Here is a 20000-nt window from a genome sequence, read left to right on the forward strand (position 1 = left end):
TCTCTCTCTCTCTCCCTCTCTCTCTGTCTTACATAAAATAACAGGCACATTTCGGTTCCAGGCGGTTCGTGATGCCGGACAATTGTCGGGAAGGCTGTTCGGGACATTTTTATTATGAGCTTCTGATTTCTGAAAGTCTCTTTTGTGGAAAAAAAAACCCCGATCAAAACAAACAAGAAGAGGAAATAGATATGATTTCTGAGCTACTTCTCATGCGCAGCTGGAAAAGTAACACACTTCTATGACGTTTTGTCATACTTTTTCGAGGAATCCCCAGTTAAAGATAGATTGACTTCTGTAGTCTGATACTTTGCACACGTCGTCCGAAACTTGATAGTCAGATACAAAGTCTAAATGACTTTCAATAGCTTACTTTTCGTAGGCTCGGACTTCCCCAAGTCTTGGATTACAAAGTCTCAGACTTTGTTATAGTCCGAGACTATTATAGTCCGAGACTATTATAGTCAGAGACTAAGCGCTAGTCCGCGTTCATGAAAACGGACCCAGCAAGTAGGTTGTTCCATAGGCCATATCTAGAAAACTGCCATCTTGTTGAATTATTGAGGTTCAAACCCAAACCGACGAAGACTGATTTTTTTAAATCGGGGGAACCAAATCTCTCTCTCTCTCTCTCTCTCTCTCTCTCTCTCTCTCTCTCTCTCTCTCTCATTCATACATACATAACATATATATGTATATACATGCATACGTACATAATATATACACGCATGTGTGTGTGTTTGTGTGTGTGTCTATCAGTCATCGTATTTATTTATTATTAACAGGTGATGAAAAGATCCTACATTGTTTGTAGAAAATGAAATCAACTAACCTTATTAATATAATATAACACACTGTCCTGAATCTAATCCACAAAATGATTAACACAAAATAAATCTACGTGCGAAAAGATAGATGAAATTCACCAATTGTCTTATTATCTTGCTTCAACATATCAACACAAAGATAATGCTACTTCTTGGTTTATACAAAATGTATCTAATGACACTTGTCTCCGTGATCACCCGTACCATGTGTGTACAGTTCTTCTCTGTGTCTGAATGCCAATTGTGTGTATACAATTCATTTCATAATGATAATAAATTCCATGGTAATAAAAGTAGTGACAGCTGTGAATGAGTTCACGGTGAAATTTAATCATCAAGACAAGCCAACTTCACAAACCTCGTAAGTCAGTTTGGTCTATTGATGCTTCGCGCTTAACCAAAAATCTCACAACATTCGCCTGCCGGAAATAATGTGCCAACTCACAATACTATATTATGTAACCTTGGACGTTTATAGTCTGATTACTACAGTTTAGTGAGAACTATGCATAAAAATGGCTGGCTAAAAACAATAACAAAGACCTGAGTGACGTCAACTTCGTACTATCTATTGTGGGTAAATTATTTTCTGAGGATATTTGCTTACGGGGCTGACAGGTTGGCATTACATTGTGAATCTCCGCGGAAGTTGGGGAGGATGTAGATATGCCTTCCTTTTCTGTTTTGTTTTTGTTTGTTTCTCTTCATTTCGCCCATTTAGACATGGGTTTACATCGGACGTTTGTTTGATCGATTAGAAAAACAAATAACTACATTAAACAAAAAAAAAAAAAAAAGGATAAACACAGTATCAAAATTTTGATTGAACGTTTTGATGCCAGACTTGTTGCCTGTTTGTTATTAAAAAAATATTATTGTAAAAATGTAATTGACGGTTTTTACATTTTGATGTAAAATATTGATAGTAGGTATCAAATCAACTTACAGTGTAACAGAGATGCTGAACCAGCTGGGATGGTGCGAGCTATCCAGACGAAGATGAAAATCGAGACTCATCCTGTTCTTCAAGAATGTCAAGGGCCTGGTCGCGATGGAATTTGAATAATTTACCGTAAACACGAGTCGAATAAGCAAAAATAACAGTTGCAACTTCAAAATTATACCAGCAACAACAAACCAGTACAAACACAGTGCGGTCACATGTAAAACTGTAGATGACTTCAACTCACACGTACGCAAAGACGAGCCGCATGGGGGCACTTGTGTCCACCACCCCCTGTGTGTGATACTCCACAAGGAGGTTTACGCAGTACTTCACAGTTACAGCCGTCAAACTTTTTGAGAGTGAAACCTATCAATATTTTGCGCAAACTTCATTTTGTTATTTGTCTGGGGAAAGGTATCATCAAGATGGTGCCAACTAAAGAAGACCAAAGAAACAAAACAATTTTTAAAATTCTTTTAGAACAAATTGATGTTTATAAAAGTTTTCCTTCGCTAAGGAATAAAAATACAAAAGGACAAAACCAACGAGGAACAAAAACAAACAAAAAAACAAACAAAACAAAAACAACCCAAAATAAACAAATAACTACATCAAAAAAAAAAAAAAAGAAGGATACATTAAAACAAAGAGAAACAAAAAAAAAATAAAAAAAAATAAAAAAGAGAGAGAGCGAGAAAAACAAGAAACAGATTATGAGACCTAAATAAATATTATAGTCCGTTCCACAACCCGTGCGCACGCGTTGACATGTAAATATCTTTACAACCTTCTGATGGATTTTATTGAAAATTAGCCAAATCTAGAATTGTTTGTGACATTAAGCCCAGTTTTTTTTTTCACCGGTTACAGCACCATACTTTGGGATTTTTATTCTTTACGGTATATAAAAAAACGATGGTCTGGGATGAGTGAACAAAAGGATGGTTTACAATAATATAATATACACAGTGAATTATATTGTGGTTACGATCACTAACTCTCCACGGGCTTAACCAGGGGTTGACTTTTCGCGATATTCATGTGCACTACTCACTAACATTGCCACCCTGGGTTCAAAATGACACAGCAAATTGTACACTGTGTGTACTTGACATAAACAATTGTTACATACATTATAATAGTTGAAAGCCAGAGGCGTAGTTGCCTGTTAGGATTTCTACATTCATAAAAAGACTGATAACAATATCGATTAAACATGCAAATTTGTCACAATGAGGAGACTTTTCAAGTATTTCTCCAGTGAGGTGAAGCGCGTAATCTTTTCCATGGCATGAGGCGAATAGCAATATTATTAATAGATTGCCCACAACCAGTATTTGAAAACTGCGGTTCCTGTACAAAACTACATGGAATCTGGTGATAAAGAAGTTTAGATTCAGTTACATTTGAGAGTGGAGAGGACAAATTAATACTGAGATATGTCATTTTGATTATGCACCTCTTGTATTTGAAAACTGCGGTTCTTTTGAAAGGTTACCAAAATTACATGGAATTTGGTGACAAAAAAGTTTAGATTCAGTGTCATTTCACATTATCATATTCAAAGCCCCCACAAAGAATGGCAACATGTACCCTGCTCGATGGGTGACCAGTGGGTTTTGTGCGAGCTTTATGAGTTGTCTTACTCAACAGTTGATCGGGGATTATGTCTTTGTGAAAGGCCTTTCTCCTTGTCCTGTCGAAGACGGGCGTAACAATTCGGAGGACCCCCCATTTTTTAAATTTTACATCAATGTCTTTGTCTAAAAATCGTATAAGTACCCCACGGGCTGCGTGTGTCTTCCAATATATTACATGTCCGTTGTCCACCAGGGAAGAGATAAGTTGTAAATGCTGTGAACAGTTTTCAACACTGTTAAGTAATATTTCAATGATATCTATTGTTACACTATTTCAAACACTATTTCAAACAACACAAAATTATTTGCTAAGCTACGCCACTGAATACAACTTTGTTGTGAATATTTTTCCCACGGGAAAGAGAATCAGCACACCATTACTGTGAACATTTTAAATTCTGAGTCATATTTTATTGCAAACTATGAAAAGATCAAAGAAATTAGGCATTGTAAGAAAACGGTTTTGTTTATCACCATCGGTATTCAAAATTCGTAATGTCACTTAAAATATAAGCCCGAGTGCCAAAGATCACGGCATCCCATTTCGTAATTTTGGAGGAATTATTCCGTGCGCACGGTACTTGGAACGGACTATAGGAGCCATACAAGAATTGCCCATTATCAGGGGGCGAAGTGGCCGTGTGGTTAAGGCATTGCACTGTGATCAGGAAGGTCCCGGGTTCGAGCCCCGCTTCAGGCACTTTCGTTTTTTTCTTAGCGCAAGATTATTAACCCTCAATTTGCTCACTTGGACAACATGGGTAATTCCTGTTGACATCATTGAAAAAGTTGTACTCAGACGCCTTTCACAACATCTCCAAGAAAACAATCTATGGGAAAAATTTCAGTCAGCTTATCGTTCTTACCACAGCACAGAAACTGCTATGTGCTGTGTTGCGAGTGATTTGCTTGATGTTCTATTTTTCTTCTGCCATTGTTAGACCTTTCAGCGGCTTTTGATACTATTGATCACGGCATTCTCATTAAACGACTTAATATAACTTTTGGCTTGTCTGGGACTGTCTTGCAGGGGTTTGAATCTTATTAAGATGGCAGAAAGCAACATGTTATGATTTTAGATAAACTTTCTCGTCAACATACATTGTCTTTTGGTGTTCCCCAAGGCTCTGTTTTGGGTCCCATTCTTTTTGTTTTGTATACTTCTCCATTGTCTAATGTCATCACTGGTCATGGGCTGCGCTATCATCTATATGCAGAGGATACGCAACTGTATGCTACTGATAAATCTAAAAATCTCGAAAATATTGTGAAACGTGTGGAAGAATGTGTAACGGATTATTGTAACTCTCTGCTTGTCAATTTGCCTCAGGCTTCTATAAAACAATTATAACTACTGCAAAACAGTGCAGCAAGATTAGTTTTTGGCAAACGAAAATTTGATCATGCAACCCCTTTGTTGGCAGCAGCCTCTTATGGTTCACACTATTATGTTATGACGATCGACCCAATCAGCAAAGTCCGGTCCGCATTCGTGCACCGTCGCAAACCCGCCGGGTAGCATCGTCACAACACACCTTTCGACTAGATGCTCTGCCGTCTCGGGTTCTTGCCCACAGCGTGGACATATTGGACAGGTAGTTAGACCCCACCGATGTAACGCACTTGCCGTTAGGCAGCTCCTCGACCGAAGCCGATTCGCAGCTACCCAGTGTCTCCTCTTACTGGTATCAAAGCCTGGCAACTTCTCACCAAGCTTAGAGGGTCCCCACCCCAACGAGGGATTGAACTCGTCCAAACCGACTTCCATCTCGTATGTGCAGCTCTGTCCGTAGTCAGGGATTCTGCGTACAAGGGTTGCCGGGACTTATTTCGGCTCGAAACGTGGTCATGTGTAAATTTGAAAATTACACTTTAAGATCATGTAACGACCAAACGAAAATTTCTGGAAAAAGATCAAGAACAAAATTTGGTGATAGATCGTTTGCTTGTTTCGGCCCCAAGATTTGGAATGAACTACCGCGTGGTCTGAGGGAGTGTACGTCTTTACCTGTCTTTAAAAAGAATCTCAAGACACATCTTTATTGTATTTGCTTTTATTGACACTATGAATCCTTGATTTGGCTATGAATTCATTGCATTAAAAAAAAAAAAAAATTCCCCACTCAAAATTGATAATTTATATTGTAAAGTGCCCAGAGCTTGTGTTTTACACGAGAATGAGCGCTGTATAAATGTGTATTATTATTATTATAATGACTGTCGACTGTTATAGACTGAAATGATGTCCATCGTCGACTGTCAATTCTATATTTAGGCCAATGGCAGTTTCATTGGGATTCGATGTACATGGAGATTAAAACTCAAAGAAATTGAACCAAAAAAAACCCCAACAAAAACAAACAAAACAAAACAAACAAACAAGCCAAAAACACCAACCCCCCCCCCCCCCCCCCCCCAAAAAAAAAACAAAAAAACAAAAAAAAAAACAAACTGATAAACAAACAAAAGAGAAAGTGTGTTTTGATCAATCACATTATTTCAGTCAGTTACAATACCAACAGAATGACTTTTGTCTCCTTTTTACTCACAAAAATGTGTATTTTCGATTATCTGCACTAATCTTATAGTTTTTTAAAGCCAATGTCAATGGCAACAGGACACTTTTTGCCTCTGTCATTCGTAACCGAAGTATTTTTTCCGAATCGACGCGCACTCAATCTAAAAATAGTTGCTATCTTGATGACGCTATGATGTCTCCTAATAAAGAGTCTCAGACTATCTGAATTAAGGTAATGAAATATCGAAATATGTTGACCTAGTAATCGAATAGTGGCAATGATTGGCAAAACTCTGCTCCATTGTTGTGTCCATTGGTGAAATGTTTACAATCAGGTGTAAAGTAAGGTCTGAATATTGGCAGTTATGCTAAAATCACAAAATGGGGACTTAACAAACAACGTTTAACGAATAAAATGATTGGTTTCGGATTACCGTTTCAGGGAATGACAAAAGATTTGAGAAATGCTTAAAGTTGTGGAAGCGCTCTATCTATATAAATATTCGTTTTGCACGCATTTTTGTTCGTAAATCCAGCGAGCGCCCTATCATGACGATATCTATCCCTCGATGATTGTGTTCGACAATATGTGACCCAACTAGTTGTATAAAATTGAGTTGAAACTAAATGATCAGAATTAGGAAAATGTATGCTTAATTGATAATATAGCGTTTCCATAAGTCTTTCTCTATTTAATAGCCTTTTTTCACATGAAAACGTTACAACCAATATACTTTAAACATGGACTTATGAATACATAAACGTTTTACATTTTGTTTACCATTATCGTTTACTCAATTGACCTCTACATGTTTGCATCGCTACTTACAAGCAAATACAATCTATTTTTCGAGTTATTTTGGTGTGTTTTGTATCTTTTGTTGCGTGATGAATTCAATAACAGTCGTAATCGTGCAACGTCTGGCATGGGGGCTGACTAAACAATGTCTTTGATGTAGCCCCACAGGAAAAGGCCATACAGAGAAATGACCTGTAACCCATACTGGACGATGAAACGTTGAGCAATTTTGGGCGATTTCGTTTCTTAAAATCACACTACTCAAAGAGAATTTTGTCAAGTTTTGTTAACCCGGGCCAAAATGAGAGAAAAACGAGATCTTTTAAGGTTATGTTCATTTTGCTCACCTTGGTGCTGTAATGGAGGTCGATGACAGAAGGGCATAAATGTAAGACTTTTCCTTAGAAGATGGTGAAAACCAGATTTAAATATCCATAACGGTTTTAGAATAAGAAGTCTTTGAAATTTGAAATCCGGAAAAGACTTTATGTAGATTCTGATTTGAATTGAAAGTAAATGATCAGAATTAGGAAATGTTATGCTTATTTCATAAGATTTCAATTTAAAGTAAATGCGTATACAGAGGAGAAAGTCAGTTTTTGTTACACCAACTTTAAAAGGATAGCAAGCACTTGCTATCATCCGTTTCACGCTATAGAAACCGGGATTAACTCCGGTTCCACGGGTCTCATGGCTCTGCAGGACTACTTTTTGTTTTTATTTGACTAACACGTTTCATTTTTATTAAGTCATTAAAATATATATTTGTTTGTCTGTTTATTTATTTATTTGTTAAAACATTTATCCATCTATCTATCAATTCATGCGTTTCAAATGCTTTCTGGGTTCAGTCCCTAACTTTGTGCAATGACTATCACAATCGTTGCAGATACGACACAATGGTCATTGCTTCACGGGAAAATTGACAAGTGCAAAGATAAGCACGGATCTGTTGACCTACTTTCTTATCTAATTGCGTTTGCCAATTTTGTGTAATATTGTCTTTCCTTATGATAATAATACGTAAAAATAATCGGTAACGTTGGATTGCCCAAACACTTGCGGCCATCAGATCGTGCGCTGAATGTCATAATATTGATTGGCTTCTTACTTTTTATTTTTGCTAATATTTGTAACTTCCGATTGACTTGTAAGCGTGCACATAAAAAGAAAATAAAGGTGAAAAAGTAGCCATGTGTGTAACAGCAGTTGTCTTTAATGAAGCGTATGATTGACTTATATTTATGACAACCAAGCCACATCTACCGAAGGAACGAAATTGACGTCACTCAGCTCTTTTTCATTGATTTTAACCAGCCATTTTTATAATCAGAACTCACTATATTATATTATTAATCAGGCTATAGATGCTGTGCGCTTGGCTAAGAAGCTCACATTGCCATACAGAGATGCATATACGAGATGGAAGTGGGTTTGGACGAATTCAATCCCTCGTGGGGGGCGGAGACATACACTCCTCTCAGCTTGGTGAGAAGTTGCCAGGCTTCGATACCAGTAAGAGGAGACACTGGGTGGCTGCGAATCGGCTTCGGTCGAGGAGCTGCCTCACGGCAAAAGAGCTTCATCAGTGGGGACTTTCCACCCGTCCTACATGTACCCGATGTGGGCAAGAACCCGAAACCGCAGAGCATCTAGTTGAACGGTGTGTTGTGACGATGCTACCGGCGGGTTCGCGACGGGTGCACGAATGCGGACCGGACTTCGCTGATTGGGTCGATCGTCATAACATAGTAGTGTGAGAACCATTAGAAGCTGCTGCCATCCAGAAATATAACGGACAAAAATATAACACAAAAACTATTATCTTAAACGTTTATAGTCTGGTTAATTCAGTTTAGTGAGAATTACTCATAAACATAAATGGAAAAAAAAAGAGAAATAAATAAAAAGAAAAAAAAAATGAAAAAAAAAATGAAAAAAGACAATTAAATTTAAAAAAAACAATAACGAAGACCTGACGTCAACTTCGTTCTATCTATAAAAGTTTAAGGTTAAACATAATTTCTGTGCGTTGTTACATTTTATCCGGGTGGCGGATGTTGTGCGTTTGCTTAAACTAGATGCAAAGCATCAATTATAATTGATCACCTTTGTATTCATTATAAACTTTGGTTATAGGGGTGTCCCAGAAGTCGCGCAAAGTGTAGATCTAGATTTTTATGAAAATACATAAGAGTAACAATATAATATTAATATTAATTTATAATAATATGATAATGTATTGTCTCTTTATGTTTCAGATAAAGGTGAAAAACAAATGACAGAAGAAAGAGTTAAATTGGTTTTTATGTTTGGAAAAATTGGGGGAACATACCGCTCTGTTGTTGAATAATTCAACTATATTCACCATGAGAGAGAAAAAGTCACTGCGCTATACTACTGTCTGCTGTTTAATTAAACGTTTCCAGCTAACAGTGTTATCAAGAGAATTGGTGTTGTGTCAATGCAGAAGGTGAACAATTTGAGCATCTATTATGATTATCAATAAAATTGCTATTCATAATATTATGTATTATCATAAGAATCTACATATCGCTCGAGTTCAGGACACCATATAGATAGTTCGAAGATGACGCCACTTTGGTCTTTGTTATTGTTTTTTGCCATCCGCGTTTATGAGTAATGCTCACTGAACTGTATTAACCTGGCTATAAACGTTCATGGATACACACAGTTTTGTGTGTTGGTCCGTTATACTTCCTGATGGCAATGTTATGAGCTTCTTAGCCAAGCGCATACTATCAATATATATATATATATATATTTATTTTTATTTTTTTTTTAAATTTATTTATTTTTTAAAATTTTTATTATTATTATTATTATTTTATTTTTTAAAATTAATTTATCTATTAATTGTAAATTGTTTTAAAAATTATTTTATTTTTAATTATACATGATTGACTGACTGACTTAAGGCATTTCGCTTCCTAATCATCTAATCATCTGTGTCTCTGTGTCAATTCCTTCCTCAATTCACGGTCTTTTACTGTGGATGCTAATTTCATAAGGTTTTCCTTGGATTTTAAATCTTTGTTATTTTGAAGGCGTTTTAGGTCTCTAGTCAGGAAAGTGTGAATTGACGTGGTTGGTCTACCTTGATATTTCTTATGACCAGATGGGGTGAAAAAAGCATTTATGGCTTTATTAGCTGGTATATTTTTATTCTGAGTTTATGCCCCAAAAGCCGCCATCTTGCTTCCAAGATTTGAATGGGTCTTTTATTGGATTTTTCATACAGTATTTTATTGCTTATTTTTGTGGGTTATCGTTTATTCAGGATTCTTTTCAGTTGTTTTCTATGGAATCTGTCTAATCTTTGCTCTTCGGTTCCAGTCAGTGCCAATGTTCCGCAGTTATATAAGCACATAGTTTACAAGGGTTGTGTATAATTTAATTATAGTGTTTATTTATATTTTATCTTTTCTAACTTTCGGTTAATCGCAACATTTCCCAAGAAACGGAATTAATTCTATATAAAAGTCACTGGTTAATTGCAACAAACTTCGGTTAATCGCAACACATTTTCGCCCTCAAAAAGTGGCAAATTCAAGTAATCAATCCAAAATAATATGATTAAATTTCACAATGGATATAATCGTCACATGTTGAAGAATCGAGAGTGAGCGGGATGCACGGCTACAGTTGCGTGTCACCACTCTATTAGAGATAAAAGAAGGCGAGACTTTTCATTATGGTTTGTGGTGTCATTTGTGGTTAATGAGGGGGCTGGTCATATCTTCTTGACAAAAGGTAGACAATAACAGTTGTATAGAGAGACTTTGTTTTGGGATTGACAACTCTGCATGGTGACCAACCAGTTTGGTGAGAGCTTACTGTCTCTCATCACGGCTAATCTCTTTGACTCTTACAAATGTTGAGAACAAAAGAGTGAAAGTTAATCCAATCTGAATAAAATGTCGACTTTCATCAAAGTTGCTTTTGCTTGCCAAAATCTTAACAGGGCTGCCATATGGTTTTTGTTTCAATCAAATTAATCCAATTGCTATGTCTGTGGTGGACTAAGAGCAATGTTTGCAACAACTGGTTGAGTTTACCATATAGTGAAATACTGAACAGGAAACTCAACGTCGGTTAATTGCAACTTCGGTTAATCGCAACATTTTCGTTCATCCCAAGGTGTTGTGATTATCCGGAGTCGATTGTAGTAGTAGTAGTAGTAGTAGTAGTAGTAGTAGTAGTAGTAGTAGTAGTAGTAGTAGTAGTAGTAGTGGTAGTAGTAGTAGTAGTAGTAGTAGTAGTAGTAGTAGTAGTAGTAGTAGTAGTAGTAGGAGCAGTAGTAGTATTAGCAGCAGCAGCAGCAGCAGCAGCAGTAGTAGTAGTAGTAGTAGTAGTAGTAGTAGTAGTAGTAGTAGTAGTAGTAGTAGTAGTATGTAGCAGCAGCAGCAGCAGCAGCAGTAGTAGTAGTAGTAGTAGTAGTAGTAGTAGTAGTAGTAGTAGTAGTATTAGGAGCAGTAGTAGAAGTAGTAGTAGTAGTAGTAGTAGTAGTAGTAGTAGTAGTAGTAGTAGTAGTAGTAGTAGTAGTAGTAGTAGTAGTATGTAGCAGCAGTAGTAGTAGTAGTAGTAGTAGTAGTAGTAGTAGTAGTAGTAGTCGTAGTAGTAGTAGTAGTAGTAGTAGTAGTAGTAGTAGTAGTAGTAGTAGTAGTAGTAGTAGTAGTATGATGTAATTATTCAAGGGGAAATAACAATAGATTTGTTCAAGAAAGATTATATCAAACTAGGTTGTTTTTCGAATCACTCTATCGAAGGTATCTCAATTTCAATTTCAAGAGCGCACCAATTTTGAATTCAATTGATGTCATTTAATTTTGTATTAAACCTGGCCATTTATGTTTTGAACAAGGAGTTCTTTCAGTATAGTTGTCCTTGGTTTTGAAAAAAAAAAAACAAAAAAAGAAGAATGATTAATTGATTTTGAAAATAATTTTCTTGTTTTGAAGTCAAGCATCAAAAGTGTGTATGGAGCGTTTACAGTGAACTGACCTGTGCTATTTTTAGACCCCGGCGCTTGATCTCTCTCAAAGAGTTTATTTGTTTGAAAATAAACACAAGACAAGTAAAAAAAACAACTTTGTGGCCGTCCGTCCCAATTGTATTTTACAGTGTTTCTTGGCATAATTAAAAGGTAAAATTAAAAACTAGATTCCCTTTGTAAATTTTTTTTTTGATTAGAAAATGCTTAGACACATCATTATCATTATTGGATTTGGATCGTGAGTTGGAGGTTCCCCTTTCTCTTCAGCCCTTCTCTCTTCTTACTCATCATTCATCTCTTCTCTTGTGGGGTCCATTCTTGGTTTTACGAAGAACCAGCAATATCCGTGAAAATTGCTAGTCTGACTTATAAGACTATTGAATTATCGTCGCATACATGGCGATATTATCATTGTAATAACTACTTACTTAAACTCTTTTCTTTTACTTTTACTTCTGGCCATGTAAAAAATTACTCACCACAAGTCACAGTGACTCAGTGAAGTGGTGCCGGCATTCGTCATTCATGTAACAACGAAATGAATTATGATTATGGCATGTCTCATCAAAATAATAAATAGAGTCAAACACCGAATATATCAAAATATGTTGTTATCCTTTATCCGACATGGTGGTACCAACAATTGAACAATTATTTTCATACACATATAGGTCTAGATTGTCACAGTCACAGTCACAGTGTCAGTTTTAGTTTGAGTGTGATTTAGAATAAAAGTAAAATATGAATAAATAAAGATAATACAGTTAAGGTCGCGAAATTTGTCATTTGGAATTTTATCAATATATACGGACTTGAAAAATCACTTCAAGTAAGAGAGGAGGGCAAAGAGATGATTCGTGGAACACTGAACACTGAAGTTGCTGACAACCTTTTACTTTTACTCCATGTAGTATAAATCACAGAAAATCCATAGTTAAGTAGTTTGTGTATGGAAATTCTTGTTTCCCCTGTCAATGAATCTACACCTTTTTCCTCTATCCACCCAGCAATGATTGGGTAGCTGGGTTTGTTAGACTGTTAGATCTGGTGGAAAGTAGCTTGCTATAGAGACTAGATTAGTGTGCCCTATTGTTGGTTTAACTTTTACCACTACAGAAACGGGGATAAACTCCGGCAATATACACTAAAACCTCGTTATACCGCCAGGAACGGGACCATTTGGCGGTATAACGAGAATAGCATTACAACGAGAGCTGGACAGGGGAAGCTATTATATTAAAATAATAATAGTAGTAGTAGTTCTAGCAGCAGCTGTGGTAGAGTAGTGCTAAGTAGTTGTATTATTGTTATATTCATTATTATTATTATTATTAGTAGTAGTAGTGGTAGTAAAATAGGACTCTCGTAGTCTCTGGTAGTACTAAGACACACAGCATTGTGGGTCTAGGCATTGGTGTGTGTTCTCACACAGGTGCCAGGGCGTTGGTGTTAATACGTACGTCGAATGGTTTTGAGCTGGCCGTATTATAACGAGCAACATGTTCTATGTTTAATAAGGATTGTACTCTGCCAAGCATTGGCGGATGGAGGTACAACGAATAATTTCATTGTTTTTACACAGAAACCAAACCGTTACACAGCAAAAAGCAGGCGGTATGCGAGAATGGCGGTACCACGGGGGGCAGTACAACGAGGTTTCAGTGTAGTGCTTATATGGCTGTGAAGGGCTACTTTTTTTTCCTTTTCGTTGTATATCTGTATCTCTTTCATTCCATCTCTCCCATTGTGTTGTTTCATACCTCTCCCATTTATGCTCATGGCTCAATAAAATCAGATAATATTATAGGTTTTCCTCATGGGTATGATTTTTATATTTTAATTTTAATTTTTGGGGGTTGTGGATAGCTCATACGGTAGAGTCATGATCTCCCTGGCCAGGCAGAGTTAGTAAGGTCGCAGGTTCGAGCTCCCATTGCCGCCGCGACATTTTTATTCTCTGTTACATTGTCTACTGACACTTTCCTACTCACTTCATTTCTTATGATTTTAATACTAATACTACACTGACTCAAATCTCTGGAGATCCAGCCATTTGTGTAAATGGCATTTTTATTAAAATTTTTAATCCATCGTGTCACCCTGGCTTCTGATTTCTTGTATGTCTCATTCCTTTATAATTGTTGTACAGGGACCAAATATGACTTCTGATCTATGGAATTTTTTATCTTTATACACTGGAAGGGGATGTTCCTCATGTACACCATCGCCCTGGTTACCGAGCTGCCTTAGATTGGGGGTAAAAACTCAAGTGAAGAATGCTGCTACCTACTGTATCAATTAAGCTCTAGACTCTCTGCATCAGTAATACTTTCTCTTCATCATTAATGAGTGAGGGAATCCTACATTCTCCACTTTTATGCGGTTAAGTGGAGATTCTGTACATTAAGCAACTGAGTTTGACCCAATCTCTTGCAATTCAGGAACCCAGAAACTTCCTTTTAAAACTTAGGAATTCCCCCACCTCCTTGAGATTTTTATTGGTGCTTTTGTTCATTCAACCCCGTTATCTCATTGTAAGGTCAGAAACTGTTCTGTTCATGCTTTTTGTATCTCTAAAACTGAAAACCAACAGGCGCTTGTGAAAAGGAGGAAGGGTAGGACTTGTCAGCTCCTTGGCAAGTTTACCTGGCTTCAGAATGTCTACCATTGCCATCGTTGCATGTTTCCACGTTTATGTAATCTTTTCTTTTATAAGAATATCAGATATCATCCTTGCCAACCAATCTCTATCCCAGGGGTTCAAAAGTGTGATCATATTGGGTTATACAGTCAACTTCGCTTAATCACACAACCTCGGGAGTTAAGGTTAGTGTGTCGATGAAGTGATGAAGCTAATAATAATATCTAAGCACCCGCTTTCATTTGCCATTCATGAGTTTTCTAGGAGCTTGTGTCCATCTTGCTCAAGACTTGGCCTCATTATAATGTTTTTGGAGGGTGAATTAAAAAAAATTTTTTTTTTGGGTTTTGGTTGTTTTTTTTATGGGTTTTTATTTCGACAACAAAATATGACATTATTGTTTCCAAGAATAGTAATCATGAACCGTTGATTGCTTTCTATTCTGTGCAAGTTGTTTATAAACGCATAGCTGCCAACCGTTCCGTTAAAAACGGATTTGTTCCGTATTTGACTTCCTGAGTTCGTAAGTCCGTATTTTAGTTCAAAATCCGTATTTTGTAATTTTTGGCTAATTTCTAATGAATGATTATTATTACAACTATTATTATTATTATTATTATTATTATTGGTGTCCAGCAGGGTTTAAATCAGTACAGTATATTCTCCATTCCTCCTATGTAGCTCTTTAATTTGAATTATCCTCTCTATCATAAATGATTTTCAACAATTAAAAAAATTTCAGTTTATTATATGACGCCTGTTTTTCACTAAAACCTTTCATAATGTATTGGAGATTTGCATAAAATATGCATATTAGCCTCGAATATACTTTTAATGTTCTCAGACAGTATTGATACTTTCACTATTTGTTACAAATATTATATTAATTAAACATTACATTAAATCAACATCTTTGATTGGAAGGTATTCAATCAGAAAATCAATTGCTTATATAAATTAAACATTAGAATGATTATTTCCCTTTATTAATTTATGAAATATAAATTCAATCCTTTTTTTAAAAAAATCTTTATCTGATTCTTATTTTTTTTTAAGTTCAAGAGAGTATATTCCATTTTTAGGTGTGTTTGTCTTGTCAAAGTAAAGAGGTAGGAATTCTCCAATATTTAGAGGTTCACTTTAATATAACTACTATTATAGTGTACTATTTAAAGACCATTATGTTGCATGAAAGAAAATATATATGCAATCGCCTACTTTTTAGCCAATCTCCCTAATTTTTACCCTAAAACGCCCTCTCAAGTGATGTACCAGGTTGGCAGTTATGCATTTCTAAACATCCTAAGTTATTTCAATTATTTTACGATTGTTCTTGTGTATTGGTCCTTATAAAAGTTCAGGCAGTTGAATTCTTTCGATATTTTGTCTGTTCTGAAATTTTGGAAAATGTCATTTCATAACGATTAAAATGTGCTGGAACTATACCCAGTAATTTAGCAACATTTGGACTAGCTTCCGTTATCTTAAACTTGTTTGTGTTAGTAGTAGTAATTAAAAAGGCTGACTTTTATATGTTGCGACTTGATGAAAAAAAAGGTGGGGGGGGGGGGGGGGCACACGTCATCCCCTCATCCCAGGCCAAATGGGCGTTCCTTATTTTATTTTTGAAAAGTTGGCAGCTATGTAAACGCTTATCATTGGCAATCTCGCCAATGTTGGTAGATCATCTGTCAATCGTTTTTCTTGGATGAAACGGCGTAAATTGTACACCATGTCAAGTTTTCAGTGTTTGTCAGAGGTCATGTGTCATATTTCGATTGCGCATCTTTATCTTTATTACCCAGGCATTGTCTTTTGTGTGGCTGAACAGAGTTCAATAGCTCCTGAGATGTCAGTTCACCGCTGGTGGTTATATTGTTTTCATTGTTACGAATCGATCGAATGCTTCAGCCAAAAAGTTATGTGGAACAGAAACAGCTTCATTGATTTCATATGGCTGTTGGTTGTCAATCCAGTCAAAATGGAATCAATGTGTAGCGATTAAGCGGAGATGGTGTGCGATTAAATGGAGCGGTTACATAGAAACAATTCCGGTTTTCGGCAATGTGTAGCGTATAAGTGAAGTGTGCGATCAACTGATGTGCGATTAAGTGGAGTAAACTGTATATATATATATTTATTTTTTTTATTTTTTTTTTACATACATGCCATCTGTCCATAATATAAATTCACTTCTGTCCAGAAACTGCAGAAAAATTGATAGTTGGTGTCCTTTTTCCTTTTTTATATATAATAATGATTTTTCTTTTTTCTCTGTTAAAAAACATTTTGTTTTATTTCTCTTTTTATTGTCATTACCCCCCCCCCCCCCCCCCCCCCACACACACACATTTCTTCATGACAAGTTCTATTTTTATGTCAGTACTTATTATAGATGTAATAGTGAAATCTTTCTGCACTGATTATTGTGTCATAGCCGTCACAAACATATCCTTCCTTCCAGTGCAACCACTTGATTGAATCATTAATACTTTTCTTTTCAAAAATTAACTTTTTTATGGTGGAATACCAGAGAGGTTCCATATTGTGACATGTGCTTCAGTCTAGAATTGGTTATTAGTAGCATACTCGATGGCCAAAATTCACGTTTAAGATCAAATTTGCAGTAAAGTAAATGCCTTTATTGCAGAAAGTGAGTTTTGTCTCTTAAGTAGTCCCTCAGAGCCATTAGGCTCGTGGAGCCATTGTTTATCCCAGTTTCTGTTTTGTGAAACAATTGCTTGTTACCCTTTCGATATTAAGCTAGTTTATTCAAAGTACTTTCCACCAAATTGAACCCAACCTGCTACCGAGCTGGCTGGACAGGTGAGGTCAGAAAAAAAGAATCTCAATATCACCCGGGATCGATCTCAGTCCCATGACATGTGTACAGTGTCTTATCTGATTACAAAAGTCAAGCAATGTTAAGTATGGTCCATAGCCGGATGTGTGATAGTGGTCGTTGAAAAAACTGTTCCCAAAGTTGTGTCCTTAGGTAAGGCACTTTACACCTAGTACCTCACTTGACTCAGGAGTAATGAATATTGTAACAGTGATGGTCGTTTTCTTCGGATCTGATGAAATCCACGATTTTGGAGTTAGATGGGGAATTTTCTTCTTTTAAAAAATTACATTTCCCTCAATCTGAAAGTGAGAGATTTGATTTGTGGTGGAACAAACTGGTGCAGTTTCCCACTCTCCAGAAGTTAGCTAGAATATCAATGATAGTTTATTATCTTAATTGCTCTAAATTAAGTTGAGGATGGGGCTTAAAGGCCTCCTTCAGAGCCATGAGGCCCATGTAGCCAGGGTTTATCCCTGTTTCTATAGCGCGAAATGGACAATACCAATTGCTTGCTATCCTTTGGATAGGACGCTAGTCTATCGCAAAGTACTTTCCAGTAGATCTAACAAATCTAGCTACCCAATCACTGCTGGGTGGACAGGCAATCCTTCAAAATTTCTTCCTTTTTCACTTTTTGTCACAATCAGCATTGCTGTTGTAAGAGTGTAGTAAAAAAGGACGCCAAGAGACAGCTGGTGCTGTATGAAAGGGAAATATGATTCCATTATGCCTGATGGGAGAATAAATAAAACTTTGTAAAAGTAAATTTCATTGAGCATTGTAAATCCGTGGAATTGCGCTACTTTAGCTAAAATACTAAAAGATGGTTAGGAAACAAGAAGTACTTGATTTGTGATAAATACAGCTATTGTTTTTTAAATTTTTTTTTGGAGTATTTTTATGGTATGGTATTTTATGGATATTTCTTATCAGAAACATTTTGGTAAGAAGCAAGAAGTAACAAAAGGTGCATCTTGTTTGCTTTACAGATACAACTAATATATGTAATTTATACATTTTTGTTGTATCTATGAAGCAAACAAAATGCATCTTTTGTTGCTTCTTGCTGATAAGAAATATACATTAAATGCCATACAATAAAAATCCTCCCCCCCCCCCCCCCCAAAGAAAAAACAAAAACAAACAAAAAGCAACAAAAAAAAACAAACAAAAGCTGTATCTATCACAAATCAAGTAGGGCTACTTCTTGTTTCCTAATGACATACATATTCACATATTCATTTATATACCATATAAATGAATATGCGATTTTTAAGGCTCGAAGCAAAATTCATTAACAAAATCTGTGATTATTTTCATAAAGCAAAAGAGCATGAACTAAATATATCCATAAAAAATACTAAAGACAGAGATAATTTAAAACATGCAATTTGATGTTTTTTAATATACATTAGAGCATTTCGTCTGATTGCCCATTCTACTTGTTTTCTTGCTTCTTGTTACAACTGTCTTTATTCGTTTAATCAGAGGTTTGAAAATCTAAAAATTATACTTATTTATTTCATTCAGCACATTTCCTCTGCTTTAGCACGTGATACTTTTTATACTACCCAATAAATTTGGAATGATGGCTTTAGTGTGTCTCTACATTTTTCCCTGAGTCATCATATGTTCTGAACTGAAGTTCATAATGAATTATAGAGTAATATTTATATATAGATAATAAAATTGATTGCAGGTGTAATTTTATGATCTCAGTTTGTTATACCATGGTGCAGGTAATTACACATTGGATATCCTGTGCACCTGAACAGAACTTTTTTTTTTATCCGACAGTAGTTGTGAATCAGTACTTACAACTCATTCGTCTGCTTCACTTTAAATCTTATCATTTAATAGTTGGAAAATATTATTTTAACAGATAATTTCCTATTTGATCTCTAACTCGACTAAGACAATTTTATTTCCTGATTTCACCAGTTCACACGAAATCACGGAAGATACGTTTCGTGTAATCTTGTATATACAAGACTGAATATAATTAGCAGTCGGGGCTTTTGTAAGACTGGTACTGGTACTGTAGAAGGAAAAGGTCACTTAGCAGGCAAATTTATTGCATGAGGAAGAATTTTGACCTTATAGAGGGAAAAAAAAAATATAGCGAAGTGTATTGAATATAATGAGTCATAGAATTATGATATAAATTTATTTTTATTAAAATTGATTGAAAAAGAAATTAAGTGGTGCATTCCATATTAACTTGTCAAATTTTACAAAATTCAGAATTCGAATTTCACATTATTGGCTTATATTTTCTTAAAGTTGGAAAATTGAACTGTCCAAAATAGTATAAATTTTATGAAAGGCGCGCCCAATGGATGTTACCAGCTTTATTGCAATTGGGTCAGATTGACTTTATTTTTTAATGATATCAATTAGCTGATGTGGGAGTAATAGGCAGGAGGTATTCAGCAATTTGAAAAGTGATCCATGAAACACAATTATACAAAAGGTTTAATGACAGTAAGCAAATAAGACAAAATTTCATCATTCTTTCATTCTTTAAAGTAGAACAATCGTCTTTATGTTTAATATTTTTTCAAATGAGATTCACAGATTGGATAAATATGTGATCTGCATAACAATAATTCTAAAACTCTCATATTTTTTCTTTGCATCGAATAATTTTTAAGTAAAACATTGATCAGTTGTCAACATTGTTTTACAGAGGTTTTGATATTGAAGAAAAGAGATACTTTTAAATTTGTTATATATTGTGAGGATTCGAACTATTCGATTTTATGCC

General features: G+C 35.6%; 2 protein-coding genes across 3 annotated transcripts in view; one reads left to right on the top strand and one right to left on the bottom strand.

Annotated features, from left to right (window-relative positions):
- Positions 1-7202, bottom strand: part of LOC144974974 (urocanate hydratase-like) — a 47700-nt gene extending 40498 nt beyond the window's left edge. Inside the window, exon 1 of one of the 2 annotated variants that reach the window (XM_078918549.1) lies at positions 7078-7202. In XM_078918549.1, the coding sequence (XP_078774675.1) occupies positions 7078-7114 (37 nt within the window). In that variant the 5' untranslated portion in view covers positions 7115-7202. Of the gene's footprint in view, positions 1-832; positions 1091-7077 lie in introns of those variants that run through there. The other variant, XM_078918550.1, reaches the window with a different exon arrangement.
- Positions 7203-11808: 4606 nt separating this feature from the next.
- Positions 11809-20000, top strand: part of LOC144974976 (uncharacterized) — a 145356-nt gene continuing 137164 nt past the window's right edge. Inside the window, exon 1 of the mRNA XM_078918554.1 lies at positions 11809-11897. The gene's annotated coding sequence lies outside the window, so the exon portion shown is untranslated. The remainder of the gene's footprint in view (positions 11898-20000) is intronic.

The sequence above is a fragment of the Berghia stephanieae genome, chromosome 6 (assembly GCF_034508935.2).
Source record: "Berghia stephanieae isolate SIO BIC M18660-M18661 chromosome 6, UCSD_Bste_1.3, whole genome shotgun sequence".
In the NCBI taxonomy this organism is placed as follows: Eukaryota; Metazoa; Mollusca; class Gastropoda; order Nudibranchia; family Aeolidiidae; genus Berghia; species Berghia stephanieae.